Source organism: Biomphalaria glabrata, chromosome 9, assembly GCF_947242115.1.
Source record: "Biomphalaria glabrata chromosome 9, xgBioGlab47.1, whole genome shotgun sequence".
NCBI classification, from domain to species: domain Eukaryota; kingdom Metazoa; phylum Mollusca; class Gastropoda; family Planorbidae; genus Biomphalaria; species Biomphalaria glabrata.
Window position 1 is genome coordinate 24774293 of NC_074719.1, and position 27933 is coordinate 24802225.

A 27933-nucleotide genomic window follows, 5' to 3' on the forward strand; every position below is an offset into this window, starting at 1 on the left:
CTTATAATAAGCTAGCAATTTTAAAGGACTTACAGTAAGGTTGACAAGTGAAGATTCCTTCATACAATTGTGAAAATAAAAGTTATACAAGCCTTCTTCTGCTTCCTTGTCTATGTTTACTTGGAACTAAACACAACAAAAAGATACAGAAATAATTGTAAGAAGAGAAATACAAAGAGTTTTGATGCGATGAATGGGCATGGAGGCTGAGTAGTAAAGAGCATGACTTTCAAGTGCGGGGTCTCAGGTTAAATCCTGGTAAAAGCTGGGATTTTGAATTTCTGGATTTATAGGATGTCCCTGAGTCCATCTATCTTTCATGGAAATATATAGGTTGGTGAAGTAAAGGCTTTGAGTGAACTTTAAAATATACTAAATCTAGAATGAAACAAAAAATTAGCAGCTTCTCAGATTTGATGCTTATTTGGCATTCAGAAACTGCTTCTTTGCCATGACAACCTTTATACTGAGCTAGGCTGAAATTTTAACTTGTACCAAAGACTGAACTTTCAGTTATACCCTGTCCCTTAAGCTGATAAGCTTTAATAATAAAAATGCTTTGATGCTAATCTTTTAACAAGTTAAATATTAAAAAATAATTTTTAAAAAACAAAGCTTATAATGAGTGAAATTGCATCAATTATGTAACAAAATTTCTATGCTCAATGCGCTATGGTCCAGTCAATTTTGTGGACCAGTGGGGTGGGGAAAGGGGACAATGTGTCTGTGCTGCCTTTTTAAGAACAATATAAAAAAAAAGTTGCTGGAGTCTGAAATTGAATTGTTGGAAGGCTGACGCTGACTTAGCCAATGATCTATTCAAGTACTTATAAAAGTAGTTTTTATAGTCTACTGTTAGTTTTTTTACTTAAGCGAACCACCTAATTCTCTACACAAGGCTTATCTGCCCTTTACTTAGTAGGCCCTATTGTCTCTATATAAAACAAAATTAATTTATTACGACTAATTGATTTGTTTTTTTTTTATTGATTCATGTGTTGTCATGAACAATGAATAATTGTGCAGTTTCAACTTGATCCGAGAATCGGAAGAGGGAGAAATAATGTGTACAAGATTCTACTCAGACAGACAGCAGGAGTTGATACAAACTTTAAAAAAAAAAACATTTTAAGCCTAAAGAAATGGTGCATTTTATTTAGAATATGGCCCTTAGACTAAATAGCTCTTCCTAAAGATAAATTTCTTCCCAAAGATATCACCTATGCTTAGGCTCAAAAAGATTTTCAATTATCACAACAAAATTCTTATTCATTTTAACATCTAGCAGCTAAGTTCCACCTAATTGTGTTAAAAAATTAAGCATATTTATTTGACTTACAAATGTCTGATAATAGTTAAACTCTCCAACAACAGACTTCAATGGGAGACGAATCACTTCTGCTTTACTCTCGTCATCATTTTCTTTCTGCACAATGTTGGATAAAACAAGTCATTAAATAAAACAAACAGAATTTCACAATATATATATAGAAATCAATATAAATGTGTATTATGTGAGTTGAAAATAAAACAACAGAAAATGTACCTTATTTGTCTCTACTTCTCTTCTACGCCGGCTAGAAAGAAAGAATACCAATCAATTAAATTTATTAAAAAAACAAGCTTAAATCTTTTATTTCATGCATGCTCGTAAAAGAAAATTTCTTAAGACAGATACCACCAATTAATATTTATAGAAATGTCAAAAGCAACTTGGCAATCACAAAAGACATGGCTTCTCGCTTGTTGTTTAAAGTAAATGTTTTTTTTAAACAAACACTATTTGCTGTTCTCTGATAAAATACCCTGCCTGTTCATATAAATTATGTTTCAACTAATTGAAGTTCGCATTACTGTTTCATAAGGTATATTTAAGCAAATTATTTTATTGAATTTGCATTGTATTCATGTGATAACAGTCACATATTATGACAGTATCTTGTTCACCATTGCTAAAGGAATTCTAATCTCAGGATAATGTAACTATCAATTTCAATTCTTTTTTTTAACTACAGTCAGAAGGAGCGACTGATTTGTAGTTGTTTCACTGTCAGGGACCAGGGGCAAAGTGGTAAAGCGCTGGCTTTCTAACCTAGGGTCTCAGGTTTCTAAAATCTCTGTAAGACTGAGATTTTGAATTTTTTGATTTTTTTTATATTTAGTATGCTCTGAGTCCAACCACCTCTAATAGGTGCCTGACATTAGTTGGGGAAAAGTAAAACCAGTTAGTCGTTGTGCTGGCCTAATGACAACTTCATTTACCATGTGACACAGAAACAGAAGACGTTTACATCATCTGCCCCATAGTGGTTTAGCTAGGGTGGGAGAGGGGTCCCAATTCAAACGGCACCCCTTCCCCTTTCAAATGAATGTCCTAAATTTTTTTGCATTAAATATTATGCCACTGCCATGTAATCTTGCTATTCATGTGGAGTCAAATATACTAGACAGGATTGATTTAGAAGAAATTATAGATGCCTTTGTTGCACAGAAAGCACGATGTGAGGCAATATGAATAGAGATTTGTCACCTGTTCATTATCTCGCCAATAGTTTTATTAATAAAAGAGTCTTAATGATATTTAATCATTAATTTTATTGTTGCTTTGTTACATTTTTTACCATGCGTGTAAAGATCTAGACATTGTTCTAATTTTAGAATTGATCTACAACTTTAATTTTTGCATTGCCCCCTTCTTCTCTGTAGTGACACGAATATTAAAGAAGAATGTTGAAAGTCAACATAATATTTTTCATGATAAAAATAATTTACTAATATTGCACAATACCTATTCTTCACTTCAGTGGTGGTTTCAATGGCTTTTTGAGTATTAGGAGCTTTAGTAGTTGCCTCAGCATTTACTGGTGCAATAGTTTTACTCTCAGCTTCTGCTGGTTGTTTATTTAGGTTTTCTTGATTTAAAAAAAAGTATATAATTAAAAATAGTAGACAAATTATATAAATATATAGATTATTCTATTGATAGACAGTTGTTTTTAGATTAGTAAAATGAATAACTAATATTGGATTTTAACAAATTTATCATTAAACTCTACCAAATGACTAACCTTGCAACAGTGCTTTTTCATCCACTATGTTCAGCTCCTTAAAATCCTGGCCACGCCGCTCAACAATAATTCTGTCCATTTAAGTTAAAGAAGCAAAATAATAACATAAATTAAAAAGACAAAGTATAATCTTTTGGACTTAATTGTAATGTTCTCAGCATTTATCATTAGTGAAACTAAATCTTAATTTCACATATAAAATATGTTTTCCTTCACTATATTTGCCACCAATGAGTACAAACTTTGGTGTTTAAATCATGTGAAGTGTGGTATACCATAACCCTTGGTCACATACAAATTTTATTAGTCAATCTACATTGGTAAAACTTAAGGGAGGCAACTCAAAGAAGAAGCCAGGTTAGAAGACATGTCTATATATAGTGAAAAATAAACAGCAACTGTCACACATTGGGTTCACTTCCACCCCACATTATGTTTACCAGCCCTCCCTATCAGTCCACAATTCAAATAGCACCCACTGTGCAGCACCAACAACACACTTCCCAGTGTTGCTGCAGCAACAGCCTCCTAGCATGCCAGTTATAAGGCAGGATGAAGGACACTTCTTTTCTCTTATTCTACTATGCCAGACTCAGTAAGTCCCTTCTGGTCAATTTGCTCAAAAAGGAAGCTAAACAGTATGTTCTGAATCCATGTTGAATAGTGCCTAATATTGGGCAGGATGGCAAATCGCAGGACAGAGTTACAACAATATAAACCCAAATTTAAAATGTAGCAACAAATCATCCTACCCACATATTCAAATGATTTTCCCTTTACCTCAGGAACTCACACAAAAGTTAGTTTATGAATAAGCAGGGGAATTTTTTTTTTATTTTGAGAACTGTTCAAGGGCATTAATGGGCCTCAAAAGATAAAAACATTAAATACTCTGCAACAGGTGTTTTTAAGGTGCAGATGAATGTGACTCCCTCCAATCCAATCAGCTAAAGCAAGTTCACAGAATATCACACTATAGTAAGCATGGAATATGCAGACCTTCTGGATCTCCCAGTCAGCTACATAGCATCAATGACAAATTTAAATTGTCATATATAATTATTCTAACCAAATAAGAAATATTAAAGAAACAAAGAAAACATCTAGCAAAATGAAGTGCTGCTTTGAGTGTAAACACATTTTGTAATGTAAAATTGTGTTGTATAGATATGTTATGTTGTGGTTCTGTCATCTCTATTCTCTGTCCACACAGTTCCCAAACATTCAAAACATCATATACAAATTATATGTAATTGAAAAGTGCTATCAACCGACATGAGCATCTTTATTGGTTAACTCACGTGTTGTTACTCAAGTCAAACCGAAAAAACACAATATTGCTGAACTTGTCAGAATCATTCAAAGCACATTTCTGTAAGTTTTCCTGTACAATAAATATATATTTAGTTAAATGTATTTATAAAAAAAAAAAAAAAAAAAAAAAAAAGACATATCAATATCATAAAGGCATACAAAAAACTGTGATAACTGTAAAGATCCAGTCAATACATAATGAGATCTTGTGTGCCATGAGTGTGCAGAATGATGTATTTGACCAGATATAAACAAAATTACAGGATAAGAAAAGCTACTTTTTACAAAAATAATAGCTTAAGCTATAAAACAATGTTGACAATACATTATACAATAAATCTAAGCATTATAAAAAATTGTGTTGTGATCTTGACAATCTTCCTCCTTACTTAGAAATGTGACGCTCTATCACAACCTCACTAGTTCGGCAAAGGATTTCCTTGTTTGAGACCTTAGATCTTCAAACAAGGATCTTCCTCCTATGCGCAGGTGAAATAATGCACATCTACCTGCCATGGATCTACAGCTAGTTAGGAATCATGCAGAATAAGAAAAGTCTCTTTAACCTTTACAATTGAGAGGCTAGGAATAGGGACTATAGAATTTTGGTACTTGTTACAATTAATTTTAAAAAAAAAAGAACAATGAACTTAACATTTAAGCCAGGAAATAATAAAACTTGAACAAAGCGCAGTGCCTTTTAAAAACTTGTTTTTAAACACTAAAAGATCTAGATATTAATAAAGCAATATTTCAATATCAATAATGACTATTAAATGCAATGTAAACTATTATTACTTTGTTGAAAGAATATTACCACATAGCTTCCTAGGCCAGGGCTTTTGCTTTTATCCAAAGTAAATCCAAAGGTCTGGACAAATAAAAAAAAAAAAAAAAGATAATGTATTAATCTAGGTTAAAAATATATCTCTAGGGTAAATATATATATATATATATATATATATATATATATATATATATATATATATATATATATATATATATATATATATATATATATATATATATATATATATATATATATATATATATATATATATATATATATATGATAATTTGTAAATTTATATAATGTTTACAAATTTACTCTTCCCTTTGAATATTTAAAAAAAAATGATAATCCTTTAAAAGCTGGATGGACTTAATAAGTTATCAATATAATTAGTGAGTAGTTAAATTTATGGTCATTGAACCAAGGATGTTGTGCTCTACATTTAAACTTATAGGGGTTATTTAAAAATAAGAAAAGTAAACTTACGTAACTATTAACTTTGTCAGGATCTTTTCCTTTGTAGGAGAACAGTGTAACATTTACAGTTAATGTACCAGCTTTAAGAAATCCAAAAGCGTGAGTTAACAAAATATCACGGCGATTATCAGTCTGCAAAAGTCAAATGAGTCAAGATATAAGCCAACACAAGATTTACAAGAATATTAACTTACTTGGATATTATTATACTTTACAAAATTTACATTACAAGAGTTCTTCTTCTGTAGTGTTATAATGCACACATTTGAACATGGAATGGGTTGCCTGAATCAGCCGATGAAAGCAGAGTATATAAACCACTAATTAACATGTACCATAAAATTAACAAATGTATATAATGTGTAGGATGGTATCATCTTCTTTTCTGAAAGAACATCTCTGTAATTTATAAAACCAGAAGATACAATGTATAATTATAAAAGTGGTTAGAAAAACTATTATTAATGGTAGATCTATATTTAACTAAATATAGATCTTCTATATTATCTACAATATAAAATATATACAAATTCTTGGTCCTATAATCAATTGCTGTGGACAAATAAATACAAAAATGTAATCTATTCTTACTTGATCAAAGTCTAGGACAACTAAACCATAAATATGTTGCAAATAAAGATGTTATTGTAATGCTGGCTGTTCCACTGTTCTGAATATATGAGTGTCAAAAATAGAATTGTTGGGGGAGGGGCGTTTCATGAAAAATTGTGTGTGTGTGCATGTGTGTTAGAGGCATCATAATGCAGGTAGAACAGAAGACAACAACTAAAGGGGCTAAGAAGTTTGATTGAATGATGAAAGAGACAAAAAGGGGACTGATAGAATTTGAGGATTAGAAAATTGTGTCGGGTAGCACTGTAATGCAACAGGTAGCACTGTATTGCAAGACATCTTATTGATGGATTTAAATGTGTTCAGGGCGTTATACACATAATATACAAACTTTTTCAAAAGCTTTTAGAAGTGGAAAATTGTAACTCCCATAACAATCTATGACTATAGTATTAAAATCAATATTTCTATTAAAGAGTAGTGTTAGAAATCTTTTTTTTTTCTATACTTAGGTACACAAAATATAAAAGGAAATCAGCTTATTAAGGCAAGTTTGGACTCATCCTGATGATGTTAAATGAAGTCACTCCTTGATGTAGCGACCTGTGGTGCCATACATTAGCAATTCTCGTTGATAATATGAAGTATAATTTATAAATGATTTAAATGCATTGTTTAATGGCTTATATAAATCTTTGATTAACTTAGACTTAGTGGAGAGAATGCTATCAAGGTGTTATTTTACATTTTTATATTTATAATATAAAGCTAAAGTTGAGGACGAGGAAGTTTCTACCAAGCAGCATTCTAGAAAAAGGATAGAAAAAAGTCAATTTACAAAAAATTGGATTAGCTGTGAATGAATGTTAGCTGTTACCTGTATCACTGTATCAGTATGTAAATTCTATATGTGAGATGAAACAATCAAATTAAAATTCATACAATGGTGAATGGGCAAGTGTGGATTCGGGAGATCAAATAAAGAGATTTTAAAGACAGTCACTGCTATGATAATGCCAGGGATGGAGATCAAAGTAGTAAAGAATCCAGTGCAGAGTCTCAACAACCTACAGTAGCCCAAGTAGAATATTTAATGCTGATGAGTCTGGCTTCTCATTTGACCCACACAGCAGAAAAGTGGTGGCTGGCAAGGGGTCCAAGTTTGTCTATAAGGTTACTGCAAACATGAAGAAGCAAGTGACTGTCTTGGCGTGCATAAGTGCAGCTGGGCAGTACACTCCCCCCCTCCTTATCTACCCATACAAGAAGATCCCTAGGAAAAATCTATTAGCAGAATTTCCCAAAGCCCTGCTGCAAGTGTCCAACACTGGTTGGATGACAGCTGCTATATTTTACACCTGGATTAAAGAGGTATTTATTCCATCCACTAATCATCTCCCCAAACCTGTCCTTCTCTTAGTTGATGGCCACTCTAGCCATACATCCCTTTTAGAGACATCCCTAATTTGCTCCGAGAATAAAATCATATTGTACTGTCTGTTGCCACATTCCAATCACCTCATGCAGCCACTGGATCAAGCCTTCTTTGGATCCTTAAAGTAAACAATATGTTGCTACTTATGGTGATGGTGTGAACTTGGAATCATTTGCAGGATTACTCAAGCCTGTTTGGGAAGGATTAGCCACTCCAGAGATAGCTATTAGTAGTTTCAATGCTGCAGGTCTGTACCCACTTAATCCTGAAAAAATCATTAAGTCAGAAAAACTATATCCAAGCAGCACTTTTATGAAATCATATCAAGTAAATGCCTTACAATCAAGAACTGATGCCCATCCCGAGAATTTAAATAATCAAGATCATCATGAGGAGTCAGCTCTTCTTTCTCTATCCACATCACCATACAGATTATCTCCTCAGCCATCTTCATCCCCTTCCCCACATGATTATTTGATGTCCCCCCAATCACCTGAGACATCTGCATCTGCAGTCTTTTCCAATACATCCACATCAGAGGGGCACTCTGCTGCAACATCTCTGATCCCACCTGCCCCCACATCATTACAAATTCAACCAGAAGCCTCCACATCAAACCATGCAGTCATGTCAACAATCCTTATTGAACCCCCTACATTTCGAGTCATTTGTGAAACCCCTGCTTAAGCATCACCTCAAGCTTCACCTGAGACTCAAAAAATCACCTCTATGAATATAAATAGCAATCAATTTAAACATTTGAAAGAACATACTCTGTTTATACTTGACCAAGTTTCCAGAAATTAAGTCATTATGTTTTACTCAAGACTAGCCACACTCGAAGAGCAGACATTTCCAGATCAACATCTTGAAAACAAATTTCGACAATTTAAAAACACAATACAATCACTTATAGATGTGTTCCGAATCAATGAAGAGCCAACACCTCAAGCTACACTAACACAGGCTGATATATTAAAAATACCTGTTTTCAAAGGAAAAGGAAAGAAAACAAACAGTACCAGAAACACACCAACTTTACCTAGTCTTCTTAGCGGTAAAGAATTTCAACAAGCATTGAAAAAAAAAATAGATAGAATAGAAGAAACTGATAGGAAGAAGATTGTCACTAAACTACAAAAGGATGAGTTAAAAAGAAAAAAAGAAGAGGAAAAGGCAACTAACAAAGTTGTGAAGGACAAGGAAAAAGTAGAAAAACAAATGCACAAGCAAGTAATAGAAAGGAAGAAACTAGAAGCTAAGAAAATGAACAAACCGAGTACTTCAAAAGACATAGATGAAGACAGTGAGGACAATCCATCATTAAGAAGGGAGATGGACAAAGAGTTGGCTGCTGGTGTTGATGGTGCTGACCAAGTAAGAAATCAAACCACAAAAGATACTTGCTCAGGTTGTGGCAAAAAAGGTGGAAATAATGGAAATATTTAGATCCTTTGTGAAGTATGTGATCGGTGGCTTCATGTGGAATGCACTCACATGTCAAAAAATTTGACAAGTGAAGAGCTTGGAGATCTTTCTTTTGTGTGTCAATCATGTTGCCCAGATCAATGATATTGGGCTTAAGGTTTCCATGCCTTTATGTAAATATGCAAAATTTAATTGTATAAAATGATTTAACATCTGCTGTATGTCTGTATTAGTGTATGTAGTATATGTATAAAATTTATAATATGTAAATATCTGAATGTAAATATGTAAAACAAACATTTCCTTTGCATCTAAATAAATACTTACAGGCTAAATATGTATATAAATATGTGTATACGTTTTTTTGTAAAATTGTAAAGATAAATTGTAAATATTGGCTGTATAATTGTATATATATAAATGTAAATATGTTTTTTAAAACATATTGTGTTGTTATTGTTTTTTGTAAAATTGTAAGATCAATTGTAAATATTGGCTGTATATTTGTATATATAAATGTAAATATGTTTTAAAAAAACAATGTGTTGTTATTGTTTTATTTCTTTGAAATCAATTAATAAAAATAACAAATATTTAAAACTCCTGCATCAAACAAACAAAATAAATAAATAACATGTATTTTATAAGGGTGGGGGGGGGGGGGGGGAGAGTGGACATTGATATCACCTAAAATACTACAAGTCTAGGCAACCATATATTTATACTCCAGTTAATTTTAAAAACATTTGGTAATTCTGCAGGAGTTCAAGGGGCAGCCATCTTTGTTATTGTTTAGACTGTAATCTTTTATCTTGGGTTTTCTGTCAGATTTGGGTTTTTGTTTGTTTTTTATTTTTGTGGCTAAAAAATATGCTAGATCTAGCAATCTCCCCTTTTTTAGTATAAGGCAAAATTCTAATAGGCTTAGATTTACATTTAAAACAAGTTAATAGAAAAATGAGTATTAAAAAATACAAACATTTGTTAAAAAACAACAAAGATAACAACATATTAGATCTATACTATTTCCATGGGCGTAGCCAGGATTTTTTTTCGGGGAGAGTTTTGGGGAATCCCCCCCCCACCCCCGCGGAAATAATTATATAATATATATATATATTTTAAACTCAAAGCCCCCTGGTAGAGGGATTTGTATCTCAAAACCCCCTGATAGGGGTTTTTAAAATCTCAAAACCCCCTGGTAGGGGGATTTAAACTCAAAACCCCCTTGTAGAGGGTTTTTAACTCAAAACTGCCTCGGCTGTGCTGTGGTAAGTGATGATTTAGTTTTAAAATATCACCTAAAATAAACATAATGAAAGCAAAAATCAGTCACTTAATTCCGTCCCCACCCCCCTGCGGGGGGGATTTCATTTGGGGGGGGGGGGGGGTTTGAACCCCAAGAACCCCCCCCCCTGGCTACGCCCATGACTATTTCTATACATATATATAGATCTAAATTTCTAGATCTAGATCTAAATATCTAGATCTAAATTTATAGATCTTGAATTTTCTAGATCTAAATATAAATTTAAGATCAATACATTTAGATATTATGGGTCATTTCAAAAGACATATAGATCTATAAAGGACGATAAAAATACTTAAATAGTGGTAAAAAAAATCAGAATAATTCAGAATAGATACAGACAATATTTAACAATTAAAAAGAAGACAGAACAATAAGAAACGTATTGAGGTACATTGTATTGACACCAACTTAAAATTAAAAGAAAAAATAGCATTGCTTTGAAAACAGAAGTAATGTTAATTCTTGGTATTTTTTAAGACACTATATTGGGATTTCTTTGGAACATGAACAATAACAAAATAGTAACAAAGATGGCTGCCCCTTGAACTCCTGCAGAATTACCAAACATTTTAATTAACGTGTTTACAAATTCTTCTCAGTGTATTCATTTGTTGCACCTCGGGAAAAAGAGTTTTCAAATGTTGACGACCCTACAGTAAGTTTACATTAAACTTTACATGAATTCAAATAAGAAAAATGCAATGCAGAGACTTGCAACAGACTTGAACAGACTTATCATAGATTAAATTGATTAAAAGTTGAAGATTTTCTGGGTACTTTCTTTTTTTTTCTAGGTATTGCCATTAGTAGGCATTACTGAACTATAAATAAAAAACAAAAGATCGTGTAAAAGTGTTTCCAAACGTTTAACTTTAAATACTCTAATTTAACAGTTTTAACTCTAAAGTCATCTTTACTAGATGTAGATGTAGATCTAAAACTAAAGTAAAGTCTACTAAAGTGACCAATCCTAGACTAGACTAGACCACTACTAGACTCTAGTCTAGACGTCCCAGATCTAAGAGTAGACTGTCACTAGTGACTAAGTAATTGGTTTGTAATGGTTATAGTTATACTAACTAGTTATAGTTTATATTTATTGCCATTGCTGCCAAATTTGGTAAAACTTGTGTACTAAACTAAAACTTCCCATCGAATCTACTAAATCTAGATCTGGAATCAGTATCATCTACTAATACTAAGAGTAGACTACCGTAGACTAATGCCATGGATATGTTGTAAATTTAATTCAAACCTGAAGTTTTAGATTATGTATCCAACCTTGTGCGAAATTACACAAAAGTATAATAGCAAGCAATATCTTTTTGTTGGCAATCATGTTTACAAGCAAGTTTTCCGCCATATTGGGAACTATGACGTTTTCTATGCTGTGCTGTGAAAAAGCTATTCATACAGAAACCGTGCAAAATGTGATGGCCTCAGTAAAAACACGTCACTCTCCACGGTCTCATGCTTCTCAGCTCTTTATTCCTGTCCTCTCGGTTTCATCTAGTATCAGACAGTAGCTTCACTAAGGGGGGGGGGGGTGCGTCTGCATCGGGTAACACCCGTTGGGGGGTGATACCCAAGTAAAAAAATGCTATTTGGGAATAACTGACAATGAAAAAAAAAGTGGTTAACTATTGGAGCATTAATATTAAAAGATGTACGAAGAATTCATCTGGATTGGAAAATTGGAAAACAAGGGCATCCGGCTACAAAAACAATTGACAAGGAAGTCGTTGCTATGAATGATGTAAAGAAGAAAAACAATGGCAGGATATATTGCATGGACTATTCTATAAAAACAGAATGTTTAACATTTGTGACCATATTCACGAGTCTTTATTGACTAAAGAACTTGAGATGACGGAAATGTTACTTCGATAAAGCCCATTGCTGAAAGTACATCTGTAATGTTATAAAGTTTATAAATGTTTTAGCAAACGACGTAAAAGACACTAGAGTCAGAATGACAACACACCTGACATAGCACACCTGACATAGCACACACTGATCAGATTCAGAAGTTATAATATTTTAAGGGAGAAACAAAAAGTTGATGAGATCAACTTAATATTTTTAAATGTCTAGAAAATTTAAGGGCGGCGAGCTTGAATTTATATGTGAATTGCAGGGTATGAAAATGTCTTCAATGTCTGGAACAATGGATGAGTAGCCTACAGGAAATTATTAAGAACCAACAGAAATTTTATTTAATAGTTGCGTATAATTAACGTTCACTTAATCTTTCTTTTTCAGAAAATGTATTTTGCCGAGCATTTTTTGATTCGATTGAAATAATGCGTTTTTTGTTCTGAACTTATAGCTTCTAGAGGCGTAGCTTAATATCTTGTATTTAACCTAGCTTTATTTTTTCGGGGAGTGGAAGATGTCCTAGAAGGTCGAAGATAAACAAGAGTATAGGTCTACCTTTTAATTATTGACAAAGTGGTGATAAATGAGACCTTTTCTTTAACAAAAGCATAACGCGTTAGCGCAAAGTGTTTAAAAAAAGGCTCTTCTAAAAAAAAAAAAAAAAAGCACCGTGATTCAGAAGAAAAAAAAACAAAAAGAAAATGTCAGGCGAGCAATGACAGGATACCGGACTCACAATTTAAGAAGAGAAAAGAAGTGCATTGATATTTTTTTAACATAAAAAAATATACTAGAAGCAATCATTGAGCTATTTGGAGCTATCCAACCAAAAATTCTTTAGTTCAAGAGCAAACGAAGTATTGTAGATGTCAGTTTCAAAATTTTGGCGTATATGATGAATTTTCAAAATGCAACAAAAATACCATGACTTTGAAGAGATACAAAGGCAACAAAAGTTATTCTTGAAGAAGATAAAAATTGACAATGCATGATTCATATGCCACTAAGACCTTACAAAATATCTCTAAATTATTTGTTACCATCTGCTTATTTATGACGTCATTTGAAAAGATTTTAAAATTAAAATGAAGAACTTTTTGAGACCAAGGAACAAATGACACTTTCACAGCGGGAAATTTGTATTAAATATGAAATCATTAAAGACATTAATTTTGATCAAGTGAATGATAAGTTTAGTTTGAAATCCAGAAAAAAAAATGGGCAATTTACTTATGGTTTTATTATTGCAAAACTATAGATTAACGGCAATATCTTCAATTCCGAAGATGAATGATGCATGCATGTAATAAACAACTGAATTTTAAAATTTAATAGAACTTCATTTTATAGTTGTTCAAAAATCAAATAACGTAGGTAATCATAAACTATATGTATTACAGCCCAACAAACAAACAAACAAAAAACACAGGATTTCTTTAATGGAGGGGCGGTGGGTGACACCCTGAGCTGACCGCACTGGGTGACACGTGACCCACCCTAGTGACGCCACTGGTATCAGAAACCCCATTAGTAAACGAAATATGCTGAGATTACTCCTTTAGAGCACGTGAATTTATAGGGAAGCGGTCAGTGAGTTTTTAGGTCGCCTTGTCCCCGTATAAGGACAGGAAAGACATAACTGCACATGGACCTTTTTTTTTTCTCTCTCAAATCCTTGTCCCGATCGTCCTTCATGCAGAACGCAACATTCGTAAAGTATGCGGTCTACTGTTTGATCGATCTCGATGCAGTGACGACACCGTGTGTCTAGTGGCGTAGAAAGGTACCCATGGGCCCGGGTTCAAGAATAGGCCTATGTTTATGGTCCTCTCTCCCCCCCCCCATTAGACAAATGTTTTGTGTGACAAAAAAATCCCCATCTGTTAAAGTATCCACAAGTTTTATTAAGTATATTTAATTGTTGTGTCCCTTAGAATAAGTGAAGTAGTGTAAGACAACACACAAAATCAAAGACAGCAGGACAGATCCAAAGCTTGAGAAAATTGTTCTCTTTTACCCCTTAAGGAACAGGTGTACCTAGTGTACTTTCTGGCGTATGAGTTTGTTCTCATTGACATGTATTTTCTCATTAGATAGCCTATTATAGAGCCCAGCTTGGGTTCAGTCACTCTATAAGAGGGGGCCCAACTTCGCATTCCTGAACCCGGGCCCTCGGGTACCTTGCTACTGGTTGTCTGTAAAAAATATTATAATTATTTGCGTCAAAAAATTAGGTGAATAAGTGGATACTAGACTATGTGTATTTATTAAATTTATATGTGTCCTATAATATGTGGACTCCTTCAGTCGTGAAATGACTATATGAATCATCTTATAGAAGCTAAGAAAGGAGATGAATGCGTGGCCTTTATAAATAGCTATGTTTGGAGCAATGTCACCCACTCAACGAAGTTGATGCATCTATAGGAACGGCAATTGCGGATTTTCTACAGGCTGGGATCAGAGGCGTCGAAAGGCTATGTGCTATTCTTACTGACTTAAAACCTCCCGCGTCGTTCGGCGCATTTGCGGCAAGCTGTTTCCACAAAATCTGTTTGGCAATGTCTGAAGGCTCTTTCCATCTGCTCTAAGGACCTCAATGAAAGCGCCAAGTTGTAATAGGATGTCATCGCAACTCTTATTATGCGTAATTCATTTTGTCGGAGAACATGTCCCGCAAACCTAACTAAGGGGTCGACTCCCAGTTCGGCATAGGATTTCCTTGATTTAGACCCGATCTCTATAACTGACTCCTAAAATCTGTCTTAGCCATCTTTGTTGAGCCACATTTAGTGTTTTTCAATTTCGGCATATGACTATTCACTACTCTTTATTAATGGAGACCAGCCACTGGTAGAAATGTGTAACCTCGATCTTGACTACGCACTTGGAATTAGGTGACTGTAGATTTCTTTAGATTTTATATCGAAAAGGGAAGTTTTATCGTCAAAATACTTTGTTGTGGGGTTTTAAACTAAAAAGTCTATGGAGTTGTTTTTTTAAATTCAAAACCCCATTTAGCTACGGTTATAGAATTTGGTGACTGTAGTTTGCTTTGAAAATATTGAAGAGAGAGGTTTTCAACCTCAAAACTCTCTGTAGGGGGATTTTAAACTCAAAACCATCTGGAGGGGTCTTAAACTTAAAAATAAAGCCCTCTGGAGGAGGGGAATTTTTACTCAAAACCCCCCTTGGCTTGGCTATGCTATTAGAACTTTTAGTGCGTAATTTGCTTTTTTTTTTTATATTGAAGAGGTATTTTTTAGCATCAAATCCCCCTGAAGGGAAATTTAAACTCAAAACGGGGTTTAAACTCAAAACCTCTTGGGCAACGATCATATATAGCATTTTGAGTGCGTAAATTTTTAATTAATATTGAAGAGGTATTTTCAAGCTTCAAACCTCATTGAAGGGGGTTGAAACTCAAAACCCCTTTGGCTACGCTCATAGAATTTTGTGTTTCATTTGTTTTTTTTTTATATTGAAGAGGTATTTTTTACCTTCAAACCCCACTGAAAAGGGGGGGGGGGTTAAATTCAAAACTGAGTCAAAACCCATTGTCGTTTGCATTTTTTGTTTTTGTTTTGTGTTATAGATGGGGGATTTAACTGCAAAAACCCCTGGTAGGGGACAAGTGATGTTTTAATATTAAAATCGTACCTAAAAAAAAACAAAATCAAAGCAAATAATCTGTCAGTAAATCCCCCCCCCCCCGGCTACGCCCATGATATATATATGTATGTCTTTTTCTATATAGAAACTTTAAAATATGAAGGATTTTGTTTTATGAACTGTCACAGCTATATACCAAATTAAATTTTTTTTAAACCTAAAATTTTAGAGGCTGGATGTTCGAAAAAAAATAAATTATTAATTAAAGTTAAACTTAAGTTTATCATGGAACTATGGTTTTATTGTTATTTTATGACTTTAAAAATATTGTTCCGTTAAGTTATTTAAAAATTAGTTAGTGGTGATAAAAAAAAGTTATCTATTAATGTAAATCTAGACGAAAATAAGAAAAAAAAATAGAATTTATTTCTTTTGCTTATCGATCTCACTCCAGTAATTTTTGTTTACTTTTTTTTTCACATCTTACATATTTGTAACGTTATTTATAGATCTATTTATTTAAAAGACAAAGGAAATTGTAAAAGTTTATATGAGTATTTAGATCTATATAGGTCTGTAGTATGAGCATTTTATTATGAAACTAATAAACGATCCGAGTTTTTAAAAAATCCAGTTATACGGGGGTGGAGCAAGAAAGGTTGAAAAATATAGGCAAACATTTCTATTCTATTATCTTTAGTCAGACTATACTAGACTATACTCTATAGCCACTATAGGTCTAGATAGATCAATCTAGATTTAGAATAGTCTAATAGTTAAAGTCTATCGTTCTCTATTGTGCTTATCCAGATAGTCTAAAAGCTAGGTCTAGATCTACTGTGAGCATTGAATTTTGCAATTTAGATAGAATCTAGTAGACTAGAGACTAGATTGTCACTAGAATGACTAGATCACTAGATAGTATATAGATCTAGTATATACTAGTCTAGTAGAGACCTAGATCTAGAATCTAGTATCTAGACTAGAGTCTAGGCCTAGGAATCTTAGTCTAGTGTAAGTGTGTAGTTCTAGTGTCTTTCGGATTACTTTTAGTTTATTTCGGGCTTAGATAGCAGTAATCGTTTTTTTTTCTATTTAAAATTCAAGACTATTCACTATTCAGTTCACCTAGATTATGTCTCATTGAATTACAGTATTGCTGAGTATTCTCATTTTTCTGTCCAGTACTATTTTTGAGAAGTCAAGTTTCATAAGTTTGGTAAGTATTAAGTTACTTACACTAAATGAAGTAAAATGACTAAGTAGTAGACTAGAATCTAGATCTAGAATCTAGATTATAAATTATAGATCTACATATAGAATCTAAGAAAGTAAGATAAAATTAAAATAACAACTTAACAAGTTCAGTCTTAGTCTTCACTCTTAACTAATCAAGTCAATTAGAGATCTAGATCTATCTAGATTTCATTCTATGCATCTCTATTCCTATTCTAGAAAAAAAAGATCTGTCCAATGAGCAGGGGACAATGTCAATGTTTATTATTTTATACCGTGCCTCAATGCATTGTTGTTATGTCATTTGATATACTACATACCTCGACCTAGCCCTAGGCCTAAAGCTAAGTCTAAGTAGTCAATGATTAAAACAATTATTTGATTTTTCTACATTATCCCTTGCTTCTCTAGATCTATTGTTAGTCTTTATAGTAGCGTCTTATATTTTGGACACCCCATCAAATTCTCCTTCAATGAACGGGTCGCTTTTTTTGTTTGTAATTCATTTGTTTTTATGTTTGGAGCAAAAATCAACGTTTCGGGACTGCGCATGTCCAATTTTAGATATGTTCCGGTAATTCTGTTCCGTTTTTCCAAAGCAGATGGCAGTTTTTTAGATTCTCGGTAACCATGTATGTAAAGCTGTTGTTTTAACCTCCCCCGGCAATTCATACCCATATAAGGGATGAAGGCTATATTATGAGCCTGTTTGGATCGTAGGCTGATGGGCATATCAAAATAAGCTTCCAAACATCTTTAGAAAGACATTCCAATCACATTTATACCGTTAGCTGTTAAATAAAATTTAATAAGGGGGTGTACAACGAATAATAATGAATTCAGCTCATTCTCCTTCATTGGACACAGCAAAATCGTAATAAGAAATATTATTGGGATGAATAAATCTATGATTTTTTCAATGAATAAGCATGACCTGGATCGAGATATCTATAATATATAATTTATGAATGAAAGAAAAAGTGCGGGCTGCTAATTTGAAGCCATAGACCATGCCCACTGCATGTGATCACTCCAGATGAGCTGGCAGTGAGGAGAGGTATACACTTAAGCGTTTAGTGTCACAAACTATCAAACAGGCAGTGGAGGGAAGTGGGATAGAGTCATGAAAAGAATTATAAGCATCTATGGGAGGGAGGGGGTGTTAATGTGTCACAAAACTAACATCCAAATTATGAAAACAAGAAGAGGGTCCTTGGATGGGAATTAAAAGAAAGACAGAGGAAATACATGTAGCCAATGTAGCCTAGTCGCCCTAGTTGAAAATATCATGTTTATTAAATTATAATAATTAATTTATAGATATATAATTTATATAGATTTATTTCTGTCTGTTTCTACACATAGATTACATATGTATATAAATAATAAACGATATATATAATATATATATATATTAATATATTCTATATATAGAGTTAGAGAGAGAGTATATGAGGAAATAGACTATAAATACATATTGCAAAAAGTGAATCTACTTCTTTTAATACAATCTAAAAAAAATTAAGTAACACAGATATAATTTATTAGCAATTACATAGTGGTGTACAATGACGGTGCTCACTGTCCAAGTGAGGAGAAAGCCCAAAAACTGCGTTCAATATAGGAGCATGAAGTGACCCATTTTTTTTTTAAAATAAAATCTTGACTATGAGTGGTAATTCAAAGGAATACAGCTATTTTTATAGTCCTTTAGTTGCAGAATAAGAATCTGCTTTCAGTTTTTTTGTAAGTTAAACCTTCACCAAATAAAAAAATAAAATAAAAATTTGACCTAGTTCCAGTAAGTCGGTGTTCAGGTATAAGAATCTACTATAGATTCTAGTCTAGCCCTAGTTACGCCCTAGTAACTAGTAGGTCTTTGTCTTGGAAAGTGACTGGATCATGTCTCAGATTGATTTAGAAATTGTATTATAGAATCTAGAGTCTACTAGTCTAGATATAGACTAAATTTCTAGGTCTAAGTAATCTATTAATTCCATTAATGATAGTGACAGTCTGTAACAGATGACCTTAAATTAGTATATATATATATTAATTATAGATATATATATATATAAATCTCTAATTATTAATAGATCTAAGAATCTAGATTGGATAGAGTGAGAGACTACTATCACCTAGAATAGTCTCAAGCATTGAATCTAGAGGTCTAATAATCTCTATATCTATTATAATCATCCTTGAGACATTCTTACTCTTAACTATATGTATATATATTCTAGGTCTAGTCATATCTCATTTTTTAATATAATATAGATCTACAAATAATCTCCATAGATTATAGATCTATCTAAAAAATCTATATAATTATCATCTTTGCTATAAAGTATTATATTAGTATAATTTAGTATAGTATGATAATATATATATTATACCTATTTTCTATTATAAATATAAATATATAGATTCTAGATTTAGTGGTAAGCTGGATTTAAAAAATGAACTTAAATAAAGAAATGAGATCTCCTAGATCTATAAAAATATAGAGACTCTAGATTATGACAGACTATAATCACTATATAGATTCTATATCTCTACTAAGTTAGCTACTTCTAGTCTAGATTTCTAGATCAATTCACAAAAAGAGATGAGATAAATGATTGTCGTATTGAAGAGTTAATCAAAATTTCAATTTCTCGTTCCTGGGCTCTGGGTAAAATCCTATTCTTTGATATATTTTTTTTAAATGGTCATAATAAGTTGCAAGTTAGGCCCTTATGGACACTACAAATGTGTCATTCTGAATGGCTAAAACAAAAACTTTTTTTTTTTTCTTACTTACCTCAGGTCAGGGTCTTTATCTATATTTTTATTGTTTCAAAGCTATCAGTAAAATATTTCAAGAAGTTTATAATAAAAGGGGAAATCATAATTCAAAGAATTGAAGTAAAGTTTGTGCCACTTTTGTTTAAGTTATTATGTGAAGTATAAAACTGTTTGACTTTAAACCTGTTTAGCAAAATCTAAGGCAAATATATATATATATGTAATATATATATTTATATATATGTATATTTCTTTTACCAAAAGAACAATTATTGAAAAGTGAATGACCCTAAGGGCTCTTCCAATAAAGGGCTGACTGTTTAGACTGCCATGAATTAGTAAATTAAATGCTCAAAATTTCTGAAATGTGATGATTATTTTGATCAAAGTAAATTTGTCATTTCGCAATGTTTACTTTGTATAATAATATACTCTGCATAATATACTCTGTAAGATCTTGTGAAAAAAATTTACATAATTATATTAATTTTTATGCTCTGAAAATGAAAGTGATATTCTAGGGAATTTAAGGCAGCTGGTGTTAATAAGGGAGGTTTTCATCTATGCTTCTTACTGGATACATCTACCATATATTTTATCTGCATGTAACCCACCCATTAAACAAGTTTTTTACACTCAAATGGCAGCTGTATGGGGTATACAAAGGTGCAAGGTTTACAAAATTTTCTTTTACTCATAAACATAGCATAACGGAAACTATGGAAACAAATAGTATTGATGTGGCAGAGAATCTTAAATATACCAGTAATCAATTGGGACAAGTAAGTAACTAAACTAATTTGTCAATACCAGTAATGTCAAAACTTGGCTACAATTCATGCAATACATCCATAATCAATCATTAGTCTCACTTATATATATATTATGTCACTGTCCTTGCTATAGTTAATGAAACCATCGAAATGAAACTTGTATCGTATTAACAGTCTTCTTTCAATAAGCGAAGGGGTTTATGGAGTTCTTTAGGAGAAGTAGTGCCGCTGTCAGCTGGGCAGTCGGGCTCCTTGAGCAGCTTTTTGTCCTTGGTCTTCACTCTAGCTCAGCTCTCACCTGTGGCTCCAAGCAGTTGTCAACATGTGGCAATGGCCACACCCTGACATACTGTCTTGACTGAGAACAAGCAAAGTATTTTGACAGTAGTTCTTTAAATGACCCTTCCTAATCTACCTTAGGAAGACCCTACTATCACTACAGCCCAACATAACGTACACTCTGTACAGCAGTGCTATTTTTCCTTGACACAGTCTGCAAAAGAGCTCACAGCTGGCTAGAAGAAGAAGACGACAGCAGCAGTTTTTGAAGTTGTGGTGGCTGAGTGTTCTAGCACTTAGCTTCCCAATTGGAGGTCCCAGGTTCGAGTCCTGGTGAAGACTAAGATTTTTACTTTCAGGATCCTTGGAGTGCCTCTGAGTCCACCCAGCTCTAATGGGTAGCTGACATTAGTTGGGGAAAAGTAAAGGCGGTTGGTCATTGTGCTGGCCTCATGAAACCCTTGTTAACTGTGGGCCCCATAGATCACAAGGTCCGAAAGCGGGAACTTTTACTCAGTAAATAGTTGAATAACTAAATAGACGTTTATGTACAATACATTGTTTAAATAGATGCTATTTCTACGATAGTATTTTTTGCGTGGGGGAAACCCACGCATGACTAGTTCCTTGAGGACTGCTTGTAATCAATACTTACGCTGCATAGTATTGAACATCTGTTGATCATGGAAACAAACTGCGTAATGTAGACCAAAATCTATCATTTAAATGACTTCGACTTTGTCAACAGGGAATTGGATGGTTTGCGACTTACGATTGCAGTTTTTCAGCCCAGGAATGTAACACAAAGATTTTTTCAGGAACAAAAATGATTGTAATAATTGTCTGCCAAATTCTTGGACTTGTCACTAATGCTTTCGGCTGAGCAGCTGATCTTAACTTGCTTGTCCTGGGAGTGCCTCACATTTTGCAATCAAACCTTCATGACATCTTGCATTCTTTGTTAACCTGGTATTCATTACCCTTAGGTCGAGAATTCATTGTATACTCATCTACTCTTTTGTTGGACAGATTCCTGGGTCATGGGCACCTTGACCTAATACACGAAGACAATCGACTCGACCTTTCATTTTAAATAAACATTAACCATTAGAACACAAAGAACTATTGCCTTGAAAACTTTAGCTGAAACTGTAGTGGTCTCTTAGTGACACACTTTTCTTCAGCTTTTGTCGCTGTGATCAAAAACATTTTGTCCGATTAATAACGAATTGTCAAATGTGGGCTTCTTTCAGATACAACAACAACACAAATAAAAAACGTTCCGGTTGATCGCATAAGTCCACTTTTGTAACTTGCAGACTGGCTTAGCGGGAAATATGTGTACAATGTAGATTATCTTGGTGGGGGTGTTTTTTTTTTTTTCAGTTGGCTCGCAGCTTCCCGAGGGCAGATGACGTAATCATCACCTTCTCGGCTGTACATTAAGAACTAACAGCAAACAACTATGTTAGGCAGGTAAAGGGGTGTGTTACAAATTAGAGTCTATAGACTTAGTTTCTTTTGGGGCAGATTTTGTTCAATACATTGGATAAGATCTATGTTTAGAAGCAACGCCGATTTGAAAGTGTGTACTTTTCATTGAGATCTGATTTGTTTCAATTGAGTTTTCATTATCGTTCATAAGGAAGTGTAATCTTGAATCGAGAATATATTCTTTTTTTCTTTTGGAGTATCGGTAAAGTCTGTTTTTCTGTGTTTATAGGGTAAGTCTTAAAATTATCTGGTGAATTTAGGATTTTAATACAGTTGAGTATTGATAATCCGAAAAACTCACTCATTCGTCGTGGCGCCGATGCACACATCTTCTGCACTTGCCTATTTTAATCTTGACATTCAGGTAGAAGTCATCACAAAGAAACAACAGACTATTACATATTTTTTTAAATACACGTTCGTAATTTCACGTGGCTAATGTATATTGAAGTATGAAAATGTTCAGAATGTTGCTTTTAATTTAGTCAGTATGTGAAAGCTGAAATCATGTTTTTTTTTTTTAGATCAATAAATTTTCCTTTTTTTGTCTATTGTTTATGTTACACCCTTGAAAATATCTGACTACTAAATAGATCTAGAATTTTCTTGACGGTTAACTTATATGAAGTACCGGTACAGCTAACGTTTGGTAATCCGACGTTTTCCGTAATCCAAAGCCCCACCCGTAACAGTCGGACTATCAAGAGTCCACTTGAATAGCTTCTTATTCAAAGTACACGAACTAAAACTTCTATTTCATAGTGAACACTTTGACATTTTCACATTAAAGCTTGTATGAAGAGAATGACTTGGTGTTGTCTCAGTTCGGGATCATGAGCTCTGTTTCCATATGTGCCTTCTTGAAATCGGCATTGCCGACTCTTATAATAAATGACTCAGTAATTTGAATGCGAATTTTCCAAGGAACAGCATTTATAAACATTGAAAATTGCGATTACGGGTATTGAACATTTCAAGAAGTCGATTTATAAACATTTATTTGCGATTGTAAGACGTAATGGAGTTCCAGAATTTAACTAAAATAAATAAACTACGTTGCTCCAGACAAATTCAGTCTTACATTGGCAATATAATCTATAGACTTACTTTTCCATTCTAGTTGGAATCTATCATTTTCAAAGAATTTGTAATGGAGATATCGATTCTCAGTTTTAGTCCTAATCATCGACATTTTTTGTTGTTAATATTATTTTTGAATGCATTTGATCCTTTGATTCTCCTTCATGTTGAGGCAATGAGTACACTCCACTTCTTCCATCGAGATCGACTTGCTGATTGCTACACTGACATTTGTGTGAGACAGTACTAGCAGTCTGCTACTCTACTTCAGACTTAACAGCAAACGTTGGTGGTTGTTAGTTTGTTGTCTGACCCTGAGTTATTCTTACATTTACTTTGTCTTTCTGCTCATGTGAAAGAATATGACATACACTAACTGGATTTGTTTCTATCTCGGTTTCGCTACATTAGTCTGTGTATAAGTACCTTTGAATAGCTACCTACCAAACTGTTGTTAGGTGTGTTTTCTCTACTCTAGTAGGAGGTCTAGGTTGGGGTGCTCAGGTCAATAGTTTCTCCACATTCCTCTGGTTTAGTGCTACTAAAGGGTTGTTCACTAGTATTATTGTTTCTCTCTCTCTCTCTCTCTGTCGTCTTATTTGCTTGTCACCCCAACTTTCTCTCCGATTCAATACACAGAGATGTAGCCAGTTTGGGCGCATATCTGAGGAGTGAGAGATCGGAGGAGGGGAGGGGAGGGTGCTTCAAAAGCTATGTGACGTGACTCACCCCTTTGAGTCAGACTGAAAGATCTGATGGCGGAGACTGGTAATTCACGCTGATCCTTGGGAGACAAATGGATTCATTGGCGTGTCATCCCTAGAGGTCAAATCTATTGCTGGAAACACCTAATATTATGGTCTATATCGGTCGCTGTGTGAAAAACAAGAGAAGGCAAATTAGGAGTGTAGGCATAACAAGTGGTATATTAAATTGCTACTGGCGAAGGATAAAGAAACATTATTTCTACAGTATTCCCAGTTTTTCTAATAGTACATTTGAACTGCCTCGCTCAACTGCTCGTGTGTCACTCACATAAGAAGTCGGCATCCTTTTAAAACTCATGTCCCATAGCAGGATATCTGAACTCTTACGTGTGACAATAGGAGATAACAAAAAAATAACAACAATGTCTTATTCTCCGCTGTTGCTATGCAGATATTCTATACCCTGGTTGCAAACGAGAGTGGCCGCTGTTAATCATTTGATGTTAGCAAGCACATGAACAAAATCTGTCTTGATGCCCATACATTTCTGGGTTAAAATAACTTTTTTTTAGTACACGCTTTTTGAGTGGTCTTTTCGGACAAATGTATAGAAATAAAACCTTGTTCAATCCTAAAGCGATTAGATTAGAATTTTCTTTTAGACTTGGAAGTAGTCTACAGAAAAAAAAAAGTGAATAATCCAACGATTCCTAGACAAACCTATTGGCCATTGGGGAAAGCTATGCAAAGTTGAATATTATATCTCAGGAACATAGACATGCTAATTTTTATATGAAATTTTGTTCAATAGTCAAAGTGTTAGATTTTTTTCAGACAGTGCAAATAGTGAACGTCTAATGGCACGATCTTTGGATACGAACACATGTAGAATATAAGAGCATGCAATAACATTAGGTAACTCCTATGTTCCTAGATATGGTGATAACGTCTCAAGCAATACTGTAATGCAGAGATACTTAGATCTACTATTCACGTTGCCGTGCTTTTACTTTAGCCAAGAAGATAAGACTTTCTCATTGGGGTCTATCATGCGGAACGAAACTAACTAGATCTTCACACTGTACATGTATTCAATTAGCCCACTACTTTATTGTTTGCATGTACATAACCCAACAAAACATACATTAAGATCTGAATTTTGAGGACGATTTCTAACTTCTTTTTCGAAAAAACACTAGCACATCCACGTCAAACCTTATACAATCTCAAAGAAAAAGGACCTCGGAAAAATTGTGGCATTGAAGCTGTTAGTATCTCTATTCACGGATGTTCAACACATACAGATTCGCTTACCCTGGAAGTGTAGATCTGTCTAGCCGAACATTTGTCGTCCTCTGGCGCAAGGGACACGGAACGCACCAATGGATCCGATCTGTTACGGAAATAGTTTGGGCTGCGGGGCCGGAGAGCACAGCCTAATTGGCAGGATTAGGGTTAGGGTTAGGGTTTGGGTTTCATTGCTGGAAAGCAGATGAAATTTAGAAGTCGAATTAGCTTGGAAGCAAACATCTATCTTAGACAGCAGACATTACAATTGTCCAAATCGTGTTTTGGTTTGGAATAGGTCAAGATACAAGTCTTTTATTAAGCATTGTTAGTATATATTATATATAAATAATTGCATACACAATTAAATTTATTTATCTAAATGATTCAGTTTCTGCCTGAATTGTTTCCCGTGTTTACTTGATTTCTGAAACATACCATTAATAAAATGTCTGTGTGACAGACGTTACTGACCTCTGCCTTTCACATTAGGCTAAAGAACGGATCTCTCATGGGAAGACTTTCACTTTCGAAAATGCTAGTGTGCGTGCACACAGTTGATCATCTCTCCCAAGTCATAATGTATTCTGTCTATCATTCTTTCTGAAGTCTTGGAATCTCTAAGAACTGTTATTATTTTTATTTGTTTGATTTTTTATCAGAGCCTCAGTATTGCGTGCTTTTTGTACTCTGACCTTTTTTTTTCTCTGAATATGAAACGTTTCAAATCTGACTGTATTTCTTTATGAGCTTGAAATTAACGTATTCACACAGAAATAAACCAAAAACAAAATACAAAGTAGAAAATAGAAATACGCTAAAACACCAACAAATATTCTGGCATAATGATATATTACCATAATATTATGGAGGTTATAGTCATAATATTCTGGTATATGTTTAGTCTGTAACCGTAATTATCACAATATTATGGAATATGTTTTATCTTTTTTAGTGATTGTCATGTTATTATCTAATATGTTTAGTCTACATACACAAAATGACAGATTTCGGCACATATGAAATCTTTAAAAAAAAATCGAAATTGAAGTTAATGTTGCTGTCGTCTCTCTATTCCAAATGTGTTGATTGCATTGACTGTTTGTCATGTTCGTTTAAAGTTTATTTTACCTGGCCTTGGTTTTACACAGGAACTGAAAACATATCTGAAACTTATAGATCTTTTCTTTGATTAGCTGTGACACTGTGACTTGTGGAGGCGGACTATTGAAATCAGTGCATTGTGTTTGACATAGACCTGAACACTTTCCTTCGTTCTTGTTACGTGCCTCAAACCTTTGTTTCGTTTGAAAAGGAAGAACGACCAAAGACATTGATCTATATATAGTTTGGCCACTGACACCTTGCTGTATTTGAGTTAGTGCTTTAACAGGTAACTAGATGTAGTGAACCAGTTTAGGTTAGTCATCAGTTGAATTTAGGTAAACCTAACGCCCAGTTTTCTCTCTGCAATGTATTATATAAAATTAGGCATTTAGCTGAATCTTTCTGATAACATCAAAATGGTTAAAACTAGTAAAGCAGACTGTTCATTGGCATTTATTTATTTAAAATGTTTTTCTCACAAAGACTTAAATTATATAAGTAGCCATTCGAAATTTGTTGATTTGTACCATTTTTAGCGGCCCCCGAAAGGGGAAAAGACGCTATTAGTTTTGTGTGAAATGTCTGTCCGTCCCGTTTAGATCTCGTTAACTAGAAAAGATAGTGAAAATCCGACATCATAATATTTTAGTCCATTCAAAGTTCTGATGCAACGGCTACTTTTTTCTTTTCTAAAAGCGAAAAATCTTAATTTTTTAAATCACTTATGCAAGCAGTTTTTTTCATAAAAATACACCACTTTAAGAACTATTCATTATTAATATTAACAAACACGAGAGGCTCTTTAGTAGGGGAGATATCTATGTACTATATTTTTAATACATTTATGCAAATGGTTTTAGACTTTTTGTTAAAAAATATTATTATTTTTTTATTTGTATTGCTACGTTATGTAAGCTACTAACTACTACATTTACCCAAAAATAATACTTTTTTTTTAAGAGAAAAAAAATCTATTTAGTAGACATATAAGTTGGACATAATTTAAAACAACAATTAATATGTAGGTTTTCATATTATCGCGTGAACTGCTGTGCCTTTCTACAGCCATAGAATACGTAACTAAAGGAATTTTTTTTTACGGAAATGTTTTTTTTCTCTTTTTTTTTAGGATTTGAATAAGAGATTGGCCCTTTACAAAACAATTAGATCAATTAGATATTCATTATAAGAAATCAGTTAAGCCAGGTTCGCATTTAACTTCACATTCACTTTCACCTATCCTTTGGTCTGCTGGACCGCTGGGGCACCACACAAGATCTGTCAACATTCTTT

The 27933-nt window shown here is 33.5% G+C and overlaps 3 protein-coding genes across 13 annotated transcripts in view; 2 read left to right on the forward strand and 1 right to left on the reverse strand.

Moving 5' to 3' along the window:
* LOC106056760 (protein GPR107-like) overlaps nt 1-11815 on the reverse strand; it is a 28190-nt gene extending 16375 nt beyond the window's left edge. For both annotated transcript variants that reach the window (XM_013213605.2, XM_056040594.1), the window contains exons 1-9: nt 11656-11815; nt 5662-5784; nt 5200-5253; nt 4370-4452; nt 3069-3139; nt 2789-2912; nt 1547-1577; nt 1340-1426; nt 34-126 (exon numbers count right to left, since the gene is read on the reverse strand). In XM_013213605.2, coding sequence (XP_013069059.2) covers nt 34-126; nt 1340-1426; nt 1547-1577; nt 2789-2912; nt 3069-3139; nt 4370-4452; nt 5200-5253; nt 5662-5784; nt 11656-11763 — 774 coding nt within the window. In that variant the 5' untranslated portion in view covers nt 11764-11815. The remainder of the gene's footprint in view (nt 1-33; nt 127-1339; nt 1427-1546; nt 1578-2788; nt 2913-3068; nt 3140-4369; nt 4453-5199; nt 5254-5661; nt 5785-11655) is intronic.
* On the forward strand, nt 8003-9229 carry LOC129928096 (uncharacterized). The gene has a single exon (XM_056040617.1). It carries the CDS (start codon nt 8474-8476, stop codon nt 9107-9109), a length of 636 nt encoding a protein of 211 aa, XP_055896592.1. The 5' UTR covers nt 8003-8473; the 3' UTR covers nt 9110-9229.
* Nucleotides 11816-16497: 4682 nt separating the features above from the next.
* LOC106056324 (EVI5-like protein) overlaps nt 16498-27933 on the forward strand; it is a 78057-nt gene continuing 66621 nt past the window's right edge. For 3 of the 10 annotated variants that reach the window (XM_056040592.1, XM_056040590.1, XM_056040591.1), the window contains exon 1: nt 16572-17109. The gene's annotated coding sequence lies outside the window, so the exon portion shown is untranslated. Of the gene's footprint in view, nt 16549-16570; nt 17110-22418; nt 22442-22463; nt 22690-27933 lie in introns of those variants that run through there. The other 7 variants (XM_056040582.1, XM_056040584.1, XM_056040581.1 and 4 more) reach the window with 7 other exon arrangements.

Coding starts and splice junctions, on each gene's coding strand:
- LOC129928096 (XM_056040617.1), top strand. CDS start 8,474: ATGTTTTACTCAAGACTAGCCACACTCGAAGAGCAGACATTTCCAGAT.